We start from the raw sequence: 16,652 nt of genomic DNA, 5'->3' as shown, positions 1-16,652 counted from the left end.
TTCTGAGGGGCATTCTTTTACCCAGAACTTTATTTAGTTCCTGGTTCCTGCGGTGGAAACACACGAGTACTGGCCTCAAGTCCCTAGTTCCTGGGTAAAGTTCCTGCGGTGGAAACGCGGCTTCTGTTCACCTTTGGGGCTTGGACTGATGGTAAAACTAAGGACATTTATTATGTCATATTAAATTATATTTCTTTACATTTATTTTGAAAGATGAAGCTCATGATTATGGAAAGGGGCGTTACATTTCCGACGAGTGTTTGCGGTGTTCGGCCAATCACAGTGCACTGGGTCAGTTGGCCAATCAGAGCAGACTGTGCTGTTTGAGCGAGGCGGGGCATAGAGAACCTACAATAATGTACAGTATATGAAAAATAAGCAGAAGACAAAGAGTGGTAGAGATTCACGCTCAACTTTCTCACGCTCCAGATCTGCTCCAGCTTTAGCATGTCAAGTCAAAACACCTTTATGTAGCGCTTTTTAACAATTCAGATTGTTTCAAAGCAGCTTTACAGTGATAAACAGGAAAATGATGATTCAATGATGCAAACAGGCTTCAGTTCTGAGGTGAAGCAGCTGTAAAATGACAGTAGTAACACAGTCATTAATCAGTTCGGCGCTCCTGTGTCTGTTATTGTCCTGACTAACACAGAACTGTGTGTGTGTTGTAGAACCTGACGGCGCGGGAGAAGAGGCTTCAGGCTCAAGAGCGAAGACGCATCACAAACCATTTTATCCCCCAGCTGCCTCAGTTACTGGCGAAGGTGAGTCTGATGAGAACGCCAGACTAGAGTTGTGATGTGAAGATATCTGAAGATGTCAGTGAAGCCTGTGTTTGCTCTCAGTTCTCGGCAGACGTAGGGAAGGTGAGCTGTCTGCTCCGAGCTCCTCTGTATTTCCAGCTGGAGGTTTACAGTACATCAGGACGCCTGGAGAAAGTACGAGCCGTCTCCATCAATCACATCATCTTCACACTTATTCACACATGTAAATCTCTTGTGTGTCAAATGATGCATAGACTCTCTCTCGCTATTTGCATCTGAATGTGTATATTTGGGTTTATTGAAAAATATTGTGAACTTTTTTTAAGGCTGAAATTGTTTTTTCTGCTTCAGGTAAATTTGTAAATTAAATTTGATATTGTACTGGTCACTATTTGCTGTCCTTCATTTTATATTATCTTTTGGCTTTTTTTTTTTTTTTGAAGTTCCTGAGATAATTTTACAATAGTTGTAAAAAAAAAAAAAAAAAGTACAAATGTTTGGTATATTCTCAGGTAATGTGCTCATAAAAATGGTACATAGAGTAAAGTGACCATTTGTTGTGTGTTTGATGCAAATATATAAAGACGGGTTAGATGAGGTGAAATGAGCGTTAGGTCTGTCTCTGTGTGGTCTGTCTCAGTGTCTGGACCTGCTGCTGTCTCAGGTGTGTGACATCATGCTGAAGCACCGGGAGGACAGTGTGCTGGAGGCTTGTGTGCGTGTGCTGTGTGCCTTGTGTAGTGATTGCTACAGCTTCTGTGGTCGAGCTGAGAGAGCCGTCAGTCAGCTGCTGGACTCAACCGTGGAGAAATTCAGCTCAAACCTGGCTGAGATACTGCAGGTACACAAACACACCTGAAGCAGTCTGAGTCTTAAGCAGCATCACAGACGGCCTGCACTCTCAACACTTCACAGCTCGTGTTCCTTTATCTGATGGAGCGACCCGTCCGCTCCTACACAACAACAGTGCCTCGACCAGTGGCATGATGTCTGACAGAAAATTACACACTTCAGCGCTAATCAATTTATGAGTTGTTTTTCTTTACCTGAATCTCCCCAAAAGTAGATTTTGCTCACTTCTTGAGACAAAAACTGTAGCTGAGCCATGTGTGTGTTCTTCAGGGATCGGCTGATGAAGATGATTTGTATGGAGCTGCTTCCTCTCTGAACATTCTAGCCGTCTTCAGCAGGTGTTTGTGTGTGTGTGTTTATGTGTGGGAGGATTTACAATTTTAAAATGTAAATAGATCTTGGCAAAGATGGGCTGAATATTTTGATGCCCTCCTTAATCATCAGTCACTGATAGATCATTCCTTCTTGGAGGAGCTTCCAAACTGGCAAAATATTCATGACCTTGATCTCAATCCAACATTCCTAGAGGTGTTGGCAGCTATTAAAAATAACGAAGGGATCCCTGCTGAGCTCCTTAAACAAGGTGGTTATCTGTGTACCAGGATGATCCATCAATACATCCTACAGGTCTGGAGTGTGTCCCTCACCAATGGAGAGATGCCAATATTGTCACTCTGTAAACAACAAGGGTGACTGTGCGTTCACACCAGACGTGACTTGCACAAATAAATCGCACTATTCGTGTGTAGTTGGATGCTTGAACATTTTGAGTTTATTCGCTTCATTCGTGTGTGAAATTAACTTCACAACATACTAGTGTTGTCACGATACCAAAATTATTGTTTTGATACCGATACCTAGTCAAGAATTGCGATTTCGATACTTTTCCTGAAAAGGTAAAATACACTCTCAAATATCATTGCTATGCTTTATTTTAAAACCGGGACAACATTCTAATCATATAACACACTAATGAACATATGACCAGCAGATATATTAAACATTTGAACAAAATATGAAATATAAAAAATTAGAGCAATGACATTCAAGGTAAAGAAAGAATAAATTTAGCAGCATTATCTCAGTTATCATAAGAAACATTAGAGTAATAAATTTATCTTGATTCTGAACTTTGAATAAAAATATGAACAGCGATTATATTAAACAATATTTCTGAACTCAGAAGATTAAATGTCAAAAGATAAATAATATCAATTTAAGCAATGGCATTCAAGTAAAAAAAAAAAAAAGCAAATAAAATTTAGCAGCAATATCTCAGTTATTGTAACTTATTCTGTCAGTTGTGCAACCTTTTCTTTCAGAGGAGAAACCTCAGCCAGTGAGCTTTAGTGAGCGTCTTCTTTAGTGAGCGTCATGTTTAGTGAGCGTCATGTTTAGTGAGCGTCATGTTTAGTGAGCGTCTTCTTTAGTGAGCGTCTTCTTTAGTGAGCGTCGTCTTTAGTGAGCGTCATGTTTAGTGAGCGTCATGTTTAGTGAGCGTCATCTTTAGTGAGCGTTATGTTTAGTGAGCGTCATGTTTAGTGAGCGTCATGTTTAGTGAGCGTCATGTTTAGTGAGCGTCTTCTTTAGTGAGCGTCATGTTTAGTGAGCGTCATGTTTAGTGAGCATCTTCTTTAGTGAGCGTCATGTTTAGTGAGCGTCATGTTTAGTGAGCGTCATGTTTAGTGAGCATCTTCTTTAGTGAGCGTCATGTTTAGTGAGCGTCATGTTTAGTGAGCGTCATGTTTAGTGAGCGTCATCTTTAGTGAGCGTCATCTTTAGTGAGCGTCATGTTTAGTGAGCGTCATGTTTAGTGAGCGTCATGTTTAGTGAGCGTCATGTTATGTGAGCGTCATGTTTAGTGAGCGTCATGTTTAGTGAGCGTCATGTTTAGTGAGCGTCATCTTTAGTGAGCGTCATCTTTAGTGAGCGTCATGTTTAGTGAGCGTCATGTTATGTGAGCGTCATCTTTAGTGAGCGTCATCTTTAGTGAGCGTCATGTTTAGTGAGCGTCATGTTTAGTGAGCGTCATGTTTAGTGAGCGTCATGTTTAGTGAGCGTCATCTTTAGTGAGCGTCATCTTTAGTGAGCGTCATCTTTAGTGAGCGTCATGTTTAGGTTTAGTGAGCGTCATGTTTAGTGAGCGTCATCTTTAGTGAGCGTCATCTTTAGTGAGCGTCATGTTTAGGTTTAGTGAGCGTCATGTTTAGTGAGCGTCATCTTTAGTGAGCGTCATCTTTAGTGAGCGTCATGTTTAGGTTTAGTGAGCGTCATGTTTAGTGAGCGTCATGTTTAGTGAGCGTCATGTTTAGTGAGCGTCATGTTTAGTGAGCGTCATGTTTAGTGAGCGTCATCTTTAGTGAGCGTCATCTTTAGTGAGCGTCATCTTTAGTGAGCGTCATGTTTAGGTTTAGTGAGCGTCATGTTTAGTGAGCGTCATGTTTAGTGAGCGTCATGTTTAGGTTTAGTGAGCGTCATGTTTAGTGAGCGTCATGTTTAATGAGCGTCATGTTTAGTGAGCGTCATGTTTAGTGAGCGTCATCTTTAGTGAGCGTCATGTTTAGTTAGCGCCATCTTTAGTGAGCGTCATGTTTAGTGAGCATCATCTTTAGTGAGCGTCATGTTTAGTGAGCGTCATGTTTAGTGAGCGTCATGTTTAGTGAGCGTCATGTTTAGTGAGCGTCATGTTTAGTGAGCGTCATCTTTAGTGAGCGTCATGTTTAGTTAGCGCCATCTTTAGTGAGCGTCATGTTTAGTGAGCGTCATCTTTAGTGAGCGTCATGTTTAGTGAGCGTCATGTTTAGTGAGCGTCATGTTTAGTGAGCGTCATGTTTAGTGAGCGTCATGTTTAGTGAGCGTCATGTTTAGTGAGCGTCATCTTTAGTGAGCGTCATCTTTAATGAGCGTCATCTTTAATGAGCATCATCTTTAGTGAGCGTCATGTTTAGTGAGCGTCATGTTTAGTGAGCGTCATGTTTAGGTTTAGTGAGCGTCATCTTTAGTGAGCGTCATGTTTAGGTTTAGTGAGCGTCATGTTTAGGTTTAGTGAGCGTCATCTTTAGTGAGCGTCATGTTTAGGTTTAGTGAGCGTCATGTTTAGTGAGCGTCATGTTTAGTGAGCGTCATGTTTAGTGAGCGTCATGTTTAGTGAGCGTCATGTTTAGTGAGCGTCATCTTTAATGAGCGTCATCTTTAATGAGCATCATCTTTAGTGAGCGTCATGTTTAGTGAGCGTCATGTTTAGTGAGCGTCATGTTTAGGTTTAGTGAGCGTCATGTTTAGTGAGCGTCATGTTTAGTGAGCGTCATGTTTAGTGAGCGTCATGTTTAGTGAGCGTCATGTTTAGTGAGCGTCATGTTTAGTTGGCGTCATCTTTAGTGAGCGTCATGTTTAGTGAGCGTCATCTTTAGTGAGCGTCATGTTTAGTGAGCGTCATGTTTAGTGAGCGTCATCTTTAGTGAGCGTCATGTTTAGGTTTAGTGAGCGTCATGTTTAGTGAGCGTCATGTTTAGTGAGCGTCATGTTTAGTGAGCGTCATGTTTAGTGAGCGTCATGTTTAGTGCGCGTCATGTTTAGTGAGCGTCATGTTTAGTGAGCGTCATGTTTAGTGAGCGTCTTCTTTAGTGAGCGTCTTCTTTAGTGAGCGTCATGTTTAGTGAGCGTCATGTTTAGTGAGCGTCATCTTTAATGAGCGTCATCTTTAATGAGCATCATCTTTAGTGAGCGTCATGTTTAGTGAGCGTCATGTTTAGTGAGCGTCATGTTTAGGTTTAGTGAGCGTCATCTTTAGTGAGCGTCATGTTTAGGTTTAGTGAGCGTCATGTTTAGTGAGCGTCATGTTTAGTGAGCGTCATGTTTAGTGAGCGTCATCTTTAATGAGCGTCATCTTTAATGAGCATCATCTTTAGTGAGCGTCATGTTTAGTGAGCGTCATGTTTAGGTTTAGTGAGCGTCATGTTTAGTGAGCGTCATGTTTAGTGAGCGTCATGTTTAGTGAGCGTCATGTTTAGTTGGCGTCATCTTTAGTGAGCGTCATGTTTAGTGAGCGTCATGTTTAGTGAGCGTCATCTTTAGTGAGCGTCATGTTTAGTGAGCGTCATCTTTAGTGAGCGTCATGTTTAGGTTTAGTGAGCGTCATCTTTAGTGAGCGTCATGTTTAGTGAGCGTCATGTTTAGTGCGCGTCATGTTTAGTGAGCGTCATCTTTAGTGAGCGTCATCTTTAGTGAGCGTCATGTTTAGTGAGCGTCATGTTTAGTGAGCGTCATGTTTAGTGAGCGTCTTCTTTAGTGAGCGTCATGTTTAGTGAGCGTCATGTTTAGTGAGCGTCTTCTTTAGTGAGCGTCATGTTTAGTGAGCGTCATGTTTAGTGAGCGTCATGTTTAGTGAGCGTCATGTTTAGTGAGCGTCATGTTTAGTGAGCGTCATCTTAAGTGAGCGTCATCTTAAGTGAGCGTCATGTTTAGTGAGCGTCATGTTTAGTGAGCGTCATGTTTAGTGAGCGTCATGTTTAGTGAGCATCATCTTTAGTGAGCGTCATGTTTAGTGAGCGTCATGTTTAGGTTTAGTGAGCGTCATGTTTAGTGAGCGTCATGTTTAGTGAGCGTCATGTTTAATGAGCGTCATGTTTAGTGAGCGTCATGTTTAGTGAGCGTCATGTTTAGTGAGCGTCATGTTTAGTGAGCGTCATGTTTAGAGAGCGTCATGTTTAGTGAGCGTCATGTTTAGAGAGCGTCATGTTTAGTGAGCGTCATGTTTAGTGAGCGTCATGTTTAGAGAGCGTCATGTTTAGAGAGCGTCATGTTTAGTGAGCGTCATGTTTAGTGAGCGTCATGTTTAGTGTCATGTTTAGTGAGCGTCATGTTTAGTGAGCGTCATGTTTAGTGAGCGTCATGTTTAGTGAGCGTCATCTTTTTCAACAGTCGTGGACCGGCGGCCACAGTATCACTTGTGCTCGCACATGCAGCCTTGTGATGCGCATCTGGGACATCACGGAAGATACGTTGCTACTTAGACCTTCGTATTGTAACCTTACAATACTTCTATATTTCTCAATATTTCTCGTTCACTGAAGTTCCTCCCTCCACAGCAGCGCGCGAACACAGCGCTATTAGCAGCGCATGCGCAGCTCGTGAACAGCTCTGTGAACGGTTTCATCCTGTCAGAGATACTCAAGATGTGACGGAGCATGTTATTTGTTGAATGTAGTGAACGAATCCGCCCTTCACTGAACGAGATCGAGAGATCTTCTCATTTGTGAAGAGTTGAATGAACTGATACATCTCTTTTATGAATGAAATGCATGAGTATACAGGGTCAGTGAGCCAAGCAAGTAAATCTCGATCAGCAATCAGCAGATACAAAGCGCAGTTATAGGTGCTGTGCAGATACGCTCGTTTTCATATTTAGCATACAGAACATAGCAACTTAAACTATTTAATGCGATTATGCACACATTTTAGTAAAGCCAAATCAGTTTAGTAAAGCCACTAATGCAGCCATCTCACTTTAGTGTTATTTTGCTGCTTGCGTGAGGAGAATAAACACAGACGTCTATAGGGAGGCACTGGAAGCGTGCGGTGCACACACTAACATGAAATACGTCTCTTACAAATCTGGAACGCAGTCATTCTTTGAAGTATCGATACTAATAAATTTAGGAATCGTGACGTTTTTAATTACGAGAATTTTGATACTTTTGAAGTATCGGTGCACCGTGCAACACTACCACATACATGACTTCGCATCATGGGGGGGGGCTTCTGCCAGTTGAGTTAATGCACCATTGTGATTTCAAGCACTATTTATTCGGATCATTTTCAAAATATTAGTGTTATTGTGTCATGAAATTTAGTTCATAAAGTATTTCAGACGAGAATGTAGTTGTTTAAAACTCAGTGATCATGTATCCGTCGAGAGCAGCCTCTCCTCGGCTTGATCTTCTGATGTGTGCTGCTGGCTCTGATGACTCTTTAGTGGTTAAACATAACATATCATTCATTTTGGGTAAATCTAACAGGTAATCTTTGGCCTTTATTCAATTCATCGATTTCTTCCAAGCAAGATCCTTTTTATTTCGGTTTCTGTAGAAGTATGAAGAAGTATCATACAGCGACGATGATTTTGTCCTCCATTGTTGTTTCGGATTACCCCTCCGCTCGCTATGTTGTAATCACGTCACTACTAGAGCAAGCTCCTGATTGGTTAAATTCAGATTTTTCAACTCAAAACGCTCAATTCATGCCATGTCTATTACAAGAATCACGTTTTTCGCCCCGCCTCATTCGCATGTTTTGCGCTACAGGATGTGTATTTGCGTCTTTCCATTGACTTAAGATGAACATTGTGATCTACAGTGTCAAATGCTGCACTCAAATCAAGCAAAACTAAATCACAGCCACCTGCAGACCCTGCATCCAGACTAAGATGTCATTTAAAACCTTCATAAAAGCTGATTCAGTACTATGTAGCTCCCTGAAACCCAACTGAAATTGGTCAAAAATACTAAAAGCACTCCGGTATGAAGATATCTGATGGTAAACAACTTTTTCCTGAACTTTAGAAATGAAAGACCGTTTAGAGATGGGTCTATAGTTATTCAAGTGATGCTGATCTAAAGGAGTAACAACGGCTTTACTGTAGCATGTTTGCAGTTGGTAGGTACCACCCCATTGACCAATGAACTATTAACTATGGCAGTCACAACTGGACTCAGAGCTGAAAAACCTCCTTAATATATGTAGGCAAAACAACAGAAGAGCTAACAAACGATTTCATACTAGAAACAATATCATGACGCTGTGAGGGTGACACAGTTTGAAAAAGTGAAAGAGCACTTTCACAGAGGGGCATTTTTATGGATGAAAACCTCTGGGACTGAATATTTGAGTGAATCCCCTCAATTTTATGGATAAAATGTTTTAAAAACTGATCACATAAGTCAATAGAAACCTCAGGTGGAACATTAGTAGATGAATTTAGAAAGGCATTAATTGTGCTGAAGAGAGCCTTGGGCCTCTGAGAGTTTTGTTCAATTAAATTAGACATTTATTTAAACTCTCCCTAACAGCACTCTGATACTGCCTAACATTTGTGCAATATATGAAGTTTATCCTTCGTCCAGCTGCGTTCAGCACGCCTGCACTCTTCTGAAGCATTTAACCACATCTGCACTTTCTTCACCACACTTCTCCTAATCTCAGAGGAGCAACTGAGTCTCATGTAGCAGTGCAGGTACTATCCAAAATGTCAACCAGAACATCAGGATGAAAGATTTTCAAAAACATTAGGGGTTTGAGAAGATAAACATCAAAGAAGGATCTAGCGGTAGAAGAATCAAAACGTCTAGACAGATGTGGTATGGTTTAGAATGAGTACCAACTAATACAGAGTCAAAAACCACTGGATAATGATCAGAGATAACTGTCCCAAATGTCAAGGTTAGTCACTGAAAAACCAAGCGAGAACCCCAAGGGCTGTGACCCTTCGAAATTAAGAGCAAAAACTCTTTATCCAGTGGTTTAGACTGGCAGCAGACATGAATATTATTGAATGAAGTCCTTTCAATAATAAGGTGGTCTGTATACCACAGCACAGAGCAATGGGGGTAAGATGATCAGCCTTTAAGAGCTGCACCTCAAAGCTTGAAAGTTTGATTAGAAGAATGCACTTATTCCTCAAGTGTCTCGTGTGTTCTTGTGTCAGTGCCAGAGATCTGACCGGAAGGAACCTGTTTGAGTTCTGCTTTCAGCTGCTGAAGATGGGAATAGAGACGAGAGAAATCAACGAGAAGGTCCCTCTCTCTCACACACACACACACACACACACACTGGTTTCCATATCTAATGGAGTCTCTATAGGTGTAACTGGTTTTAAACTAAATCCCCTAACCCTCACAAATTTACCTGATCATTGTGTTTATGAGAGATCCTTAATAATAATAACAGTAAATCATCAGAGATCTGTCTGATAAATGTGATGCATTATATGTTCATGCTACTTACATGAAGACACTGTTGTGCAATCTCTTACACTCATTATAACGTCATTGTGTGTGTGTGTGTGTGTGTGTGTGTAGCTGATGGTTCCAGCTCTTAAATGTTCAGTCTTCCATCTGTTCTGGAAAGGAACTAAGATCATGCAACAAACTCCAGCAAGAGACAAGGTGCAACATCTTCATCTCTGTCCTTGTTCATTCTCCTTGTGTTTGTTTGAATGTGGCTGAATCTTCAATTAGACGGTACAATGACTTCCTGTAAAATCACAGGAAACATGAATTTGAGACTGTGGGTTGTGTGTAAATGCTGCTTCAGAAGGTGCTCTGAGTGTCTGATAACCTTTTCAACAGTTTTGCTTGTTCAGGCCCAAATCAACATCACTTTTGTTTGTATAGTGCTTTTCACAAAACTCTATTTCAATTCTATTCAGAAAATCAGTGCCTTACAGTTTATCAGATTAGTGCTGGACAAAAATATACTTACATTTGGTGATGATATAAATAATCAAGCAGTTGAGCTTAGCTCTTTAGTGCTTCACGTGAGTGTACTGTAAGTATGCTGAGAAACAGATCAAGGCTGTGATACTAACACTGTCCACTGGGGGTCCCGGAGGATAAGAAATCTGTTAGGTTTGAACAATACATGTACAGGAACAGTTCATAGGTAGTGCATTGACAAAATAGTTTTATATGTCTTTTATCATAAGGTCCCGAGCACTGTGGTGCAAAGACCCTATTGCAATCGCTATGTTTATTTTTCTTCTAAAAAAAAAAAATAATGAATCGCATTTTTGAGGGCCTCAACATGCTCTCACTCATGACACTTTGCACACACGCCAGAAGTGACAAAAATGTACGTCTGATATGGGTTTGAGAAGAGGCTGCGCCCCTATACACTTTCAGAGAAGTACCACATACATGTAGCAAATTCTGAAGACACATGTAATGCACCAATGCCTACTAAAAGGTCTCCCGGAGCAAAATCCAACAGGAAGTTAGAACTTTCTCAGTAAATCTTGTGTAGTTTTTGCCATTTTCAGTCATTGTATTATAAATATATAATCAGATAAATATCAAATTTTGTTAGTGTAATTTAAAACCCTTTGCGATGTTAAATTGTGAAGATCTTGAGTTTTTGTCTGTGGCACCCTGACAAATGTTGTTTTTTCGCCATGAAACAGGAAGTTGTTGTAACTCAGCCATACAATGCATGATCTGCCCCAAACTTCACAGGTTTGATGGGAGTCCTGACTTGAACACATCTACAGGCCAATATTCAGTTATAATCATAGCACCACCTGCTGGAAACAGGAAGTGACTTGTTTTACTAGGGATGGATGATCATGATTTTTCATGGCAGATTTCGATACCGATTTCCAATTTTTATTTTATTTTTTTATCTTTAAGCAACAAACAAGAAAGAAGGACAGTGCGCATAAACAAGATGTTTATTTGGTATTTAATGGGACAAACTGGCTTTTGGCTATTGAAAACAATAATCTGAAATTAACGGCAGTAACTGCGCAGTAAGTAGCCTACATTCAGTACAAACACAGATGATACAGACATCAGCATTTAGCTTTTGTTTTTGAATTGGGTTGAAACTACAGAGAACTGGCCTTAAATGAAAAGATCAACTGTGACCATGTGAAATTAAAGGCAATAACTGCATCGTTCTACAGACCAAACAACACAATCATCACACATTCAATGTTTCTTAATCAGCATGCAGTATTTTAGTTTTTAATTGTCTGTTTAATTTTGTGTGTGTGTTTTGGGGGGGTGCCATTGGGTAAGTTGTGTCAAAATTGAGACCCACTGTCTTAGACTTTGAAAACTAATGGAAATGATTTAGCAGATGCTTTTATCCAGGGTGGCTCACAAATGAGGAGAACAGAAGCAATTAAACCAATGAAAGATCAACTATATGTTCGTCCCAGTCAGTCTAACCCAGTCATCAGTGTGTGTGTGTGTGTGTGTGTGTGTCAGGCTGAGCTGAAGCGTGTGATGAAGGCTCTTCACTCGTTCTGTGTGGTGTGTCAGAGCTGTCTGTCTGTGGCTCAGAGTCTCATCAGGAACCAGGTACAGCCCTCAGTCCTGCGTCTCAGACACACACAGGGTTTAGACGGTGGTCTCATCACATCACGTTTGTTCTAGTCTCACCGCAGCGCTGTGCACACTACACAACAGCAGTGACTGACTAACAGTGAAAGCCAGCTGATGACACAAACACAGGAAATGTTGTGATTTCTTGTTCAGCTCTAGAGCCGCTGTCTCTGAGCTTCTGTTGGCAGTGAATGAGCTGGAGGCTCGTCATGTGTTTGGTGTTCGCAGGCGTTTGTGTGTCTGTGTGACGTGCTGCTCGTCTTCGGGAAGCTGTGTGAAGGAGACGGTTCACCGCTGCAGTGCTTCAGTCCTGACGACTCTCTCAAAGCAGAGATGGCTTCTTTCATCATCGACTATGTCTTCAGCGAGCCTGACGAGGATCTGCCTGGTGCACAGATAAACACATGCTTATACACAGACACTTACTCTGTAACTTTCTCTAAAAGCAGCTGTCTTTTGCTGAGAACATTGCTTCTGAAATGAAGCTCTTCATCAGATGTAAGTTGCTCAGCAGGTTTGTGCTGCAGGTGAGGAAGAGTGTGAGGAGATGAAGATGGCTGTTCTTCTACAGAGGAGGAATCAGCTGTCTGGATACTGTAAACTCATCATATACGGTGTCCTGGAGCTGCGCGCCGCCACAGACGTACTCAAATACTACAGTAAGGTGAGAGAACCTGAGCCTCCTTTATAAAACACACATTTGATCCTGACTTCCCTGGATTTGATTGTCAAACGCAAGGAAGAAATCAGGTTTACTAAAGGCATGAAATGACGCAAACTTTTTCTGTAACCCTAACCCAACTGAAGAGCATGAACCTGTAAAATAAAAACATCACAATATGCATTAACATTATTATAACTACAAATATCCGGTAGCAACTTTCTCCTAATAACATAACTTAAATAGATGGATTAGATATGATTTCCTTAAATAATTATATATGTATATATACAGTGCCACTTAACCTCTTGCAGAATCTGTAAAAATTTAATTTTAACAAAATAAGAGAGATCCAACAAATTGCATGTTATTTTTTATTAAGTACTGTCCTGAGTAAGGTATTTTACATAAAAGATGTTTACATTTAGTCCAAGAGTAAAAAGAAATTGCTGAAATTATAATAACCCCATTCAAAAGTTTGTGAACCCTTGGTTGGTAATACTGTGTGTGGTCACCTGATGATCTACGACTGTCTTTCTGTTGTGTGATGGTTGTGCATGAGTTTGTTCTGAGCAGTTAAACTGAGATCTGTTCTTCAGAGAAATCCTCCATGTGCTACAGATTCTTCAGTTTTCCAGCATCTTTGCACATTTGAACCCTTTCCAGCAGTGACTGTATGATTTTGAGATCCATCTTTTCACACTGAGGACAATTGAGGGACTCTTTAGTTTGTTATCTGTCTCGGCTCGGTGTTCATCTTCAGTTCTCTCTTCACAGCAGTTCAGTCAGTGTACTGTTTTCTTACCTTTCTGGACATGGACAGTAGACCGTACACACAGCTTCAATGGAGGGACTGAGAGCTCTCGGACTAAATCTAAAATATCTTAAACTGTGTTCTGAAGATAAACGGAGGTTTTACGGGTTTGAAACGACATGAGGGGGAGTTATTAATGACATAATTTTGATTATTGGGTGAACTATCTCTTTAAAGAGTTCTGCGTAATGAAAATGTGTGTTCAAATGATCACTAAACGTTTGTCATGACATCTCTCTGCTTGCATGATAAATATTATTTTAGAAATTAATAATTATTTTAGTATTATACGACATAATTGTTCAGTGATAACTATGAAAAAAAAAGATAAAAAGTTATAACAGTCTTATCAAGTAACTGTACGACGTTGTGTCTGAATGATGCGAATAATGTTGTGATTGTTACAGATACAAATACTGGCTGTTACATTAAAATTTAACTATGTAATGTCATAATTATAAATGTTTTTAAAATTTACATATGTAATTGTTGCATTAGGCTATACATTAATAAGCGTTATTTGATAAAAAAAAAAAAAAAGTATTTAATTTGTTTTCATTTGCAATGGCATGAACCATGAGTAGTCGAGTACCTCCAGGTGTTTTTTAAAGATCCCGTTCTTCGTGATCCCATGTTTTAAACTTTAGTTAGTGTGTAATGTTGTTAGAGTATAAATAATATCTGTAAAAATCTAAAGCTCAAAGTTCAATGCCAAGCAGATATTTTATTAAACAGAATTCGCCTACATCGAACGACCCGTTTGGACTACATCCCTCTAGTTCCTGCAGTAATGACATCACTAAAACAGTTTTTTGACTAAGCTCCGCCCACATGAATACACAAACAGGCGGCGTGGTCTTGTTGCGCTCCGACGGAGAAGAGGAAGAGCTGCGCTTGTGTTTGTCTCCATGTCGTCGAAACGCTGTTATTTTCATCTCGGAGTCCAATCACCTCTGTTTGGGCTTCCCAGGGACGCTGTACTTGGAGATTAATGCTTACAATTTATGTTTAACTCGTTCCCGACAATTATAATCCACATGTAAAACTATGTGCAGCACATTTTGCTGAGGACAGCTTCCTCAATCTGAATCAGTTTAATGCCGGATTCGAACAAAGATTATTCTTGAAAGATGGAGCAAAAAACGACTGCGATTTTCATGCGCATCTCGTCAGTAAAAACGCTCCTGTGATTATAAGTACATCTCCAGCACATGCTCCTGCACACTTGCTTCTCAAAACTAGTCCAAAACTAGTCCAATCACGTTTCCAGGAGGGTAACGTGCGCTCAGCTGCTGTCGAATCACAACACAGGAACCGCTGGCCCAATCAGAACTCGTTACGTATTTCTGAAGGAGGGGCTTTATAGAACAAGGAAGTCATCAGCCTGTTCTTATGACAGTGAAAACAGGTATACAGATAGGTGAATAGTGTGAAAAATACTGTGTTTTTACACGCAAAACATAAACACATGTTATATTGCACACTGTAAACACAATCAAAGCTTCAAAAAAGCACGAAAAACGGGACCTTTAATAAAAAAATCGACTAGTAGAAATCAGAAGAAGTCTTGCAATCTCTATACTGTACAACATTAATTAGTATTTCATTATTGTAAAGGGTACGTTTAAGGCTATCTAGGTGTAGACATAAATAAAACACAATCTAACAGGATGAAAATTAAATTAGAAACAGATGATCATAGCAGTACAAAGATGGACATTTTTAAATGAATTTATTAGCAGAGCTACTGGAAGAGATGTTTAGTGCTGGAAATCATTTATCCTTCGCTGAAACTTCTGCGTCTTCATGGAGAGCAGGTCATGGTCTGCTAACAACAGCAGGACACAGAGCTTGGAGAAAAGCTCTTACACACGCTGTCATCATGCAAATGTGGTTTTGTTTTGAAGGAGAATTATTTTATTTATTCATTTTTTTACTGGACTCTGTCGAGACTAACGAGAACATTTGGCGAATCCAATGACTAAGTCTGGGACGATAGAAAAATGTCTCGAGTCCAAGACCGAACTCGAGTACTACAGCCCTAGTGTGATTATACAACCCGAATTCCGGAAAAGTTGGGACGTTTTTTAAATTTTATTAAAATAAAAACTAAAGGAATTTCAAATCACATGAGCCAATATTTTATTCACAATAGAACATAGATAACATAGCAAATGTTTAAACTGAGAAATTTTACACTTTTATCCACTTAATTAGCTCATTTAAAATTTAATGCCTGCTACAGGTCTCAAAAAAGTTGGCACGGGGGCAACAAATGGCTAAAAAAGCAAGCAGTTTTGAAAAGATTCAGCTGGGAGAACATCTAGTGATTAATTAAGTTAATTGATATCAGGTCTGTAACATGATTTGCTATAAAAAGCTTTGTCTTAGAGAAGCAGAGTCTCTCAGAAGTAAAGATGGGCAGAGGCTCTCCAATCTGTGAAAGACTGCGTAAAAAAATTGTGGAAAACTTTAAAAACAATGTTCCTCAACGTCAATTTGCAAAGGCTTTGCAAATCTCATCATCTACAGTGCATAACATCATCAAAAGATTCAGAGAAACTGGAGAAATCTCTGTGCGTAAGGGACAAGGCCGGAGACCTTTATTGGATGCCCGTGGTCTTCGGGCTCTCAGACGACACTGCATCACTCATCGGCATGATTGTGTCAATGACATTACTAAATGGGCCCAGGAATACTTTCAGAAACCACTGTCGGTAAACACAATCCGCCGTGCCATCAGCAGATGCCAACTAAAGCTCTATCATGCAAAAAGGAAGCCATATGTGAACATGGTCCAGAAGCGCCGTCGTGTCCTGTGGGCCAAGGCTCATTTAAAATGGACTATTTCAAAGTGGAATAGTGTTTTATGGTCAGACGAGTCCAAATTTGACATTCTTGTTGGAAATCACGGACGCCGTGTCCTCCGGGCTAAAGAGGAGGGAGACCTTCCAGCATGTTATCAGCGTTCAGTTCAAAAGCCAGCATCTCTGATGGTATGGGGGAGCATAAGTGCATACGGTATGGGCAGCTTGCATGTTTTGGAAGGCTCTGTGAATGCTGAAAGGTATATAAAGGTTTTAGAGCAACATATGCTTCCCTCCAAACAACGTCTATTTCAGGGACAGCCTTGTTTATTTCAGCAGGACAATGCAAAACCACATACTGCAGCTATAACAACAGCATGGCTTCGTCGTAGAAGAGTCCGGGTGCTAACCTGGCCTCCCTGCAGTCCAGATCTTTCACCTATAGAGAACATTTGGCACATCATTAAACGAAAAATACGTCAAAGACGACCACGAACTCTTCAGCAGCTGGAAATCTATATAAGGCAAGAATGGGACCAAATTCCAACAGCAAAACTCCAGCAACTCATAGCCTCAATGCCCAGACGTCTTCAAACTGTTTTGAAAAGAAAAGGAGATGCTACACCATGGTAAACATGCCCCGTCCCAACTATT

At 40.4% G+C, this 16,652-nt stretch overlaps 1 protein-coding gene across 1 annotated transcript in view; it reads left to right on the top strand.

The window, feature by feature from the left end:
* Window positions 1-16,652, top strand: part of LOC132137467 (cohesin subunit SA-1-like) — a gene marked incomplete at its 3' end in the record, with an annotated part of 50,864 nt that overhangs the window by 20,142 nt on the left and 14,070 nt on the right. The window contains exons 16-24 of the mRNA XM_059547482.1: window positions 672-764; window positions 846-938; window positions 1,405-1,605; window positions 1,887-1,954; window positions 9,319-9,406; window positions 9,692-9,778; window positions 11,600-11,692; window positions 11,945-12,104; window positions 12,244-12,380. Coding sequence (XP_059403465.1) covers window positions 672-764; window positions 846-938; window positions 1,405-1,605; window positions 1,887-1,954; window positions 9,319-9,406; window positions 9,692-9,778; window positions 11,600-11,692; window positions 11,945-12,104; window positions 12,244-12,380 — 1,020 coding nt within the window. The remainder of the gene's footprint in view (window positions 1-671; window positions 765-845; window positions 939-1,404; window positions 1,606-1,886; window positions 1,955-9,318; window positions 9,407-9,691; window positions 9,779-11,599; window positions 11,693-11,944; window positions 12,105-12,243; window positions 12,381-16,652) is intronic.

This window comes from Carassius carassius, unplaced genomic scaffold (genome assembly GCF_963082965.1).
Source record: "Carassius carassius unplaced genomic scaffold, fCarCar2.1 SCAFFOLD_101, whole genome shotgun sequence".
NCBI lineage: Eukaryota > Metazoa > Chordata > Actinopteri > Cypriniformes > Cyprinidae > Carassius > Carassius carassius.
This window is presented reverse-complemented; position numbering and strand designations above follow the sequence as displayed.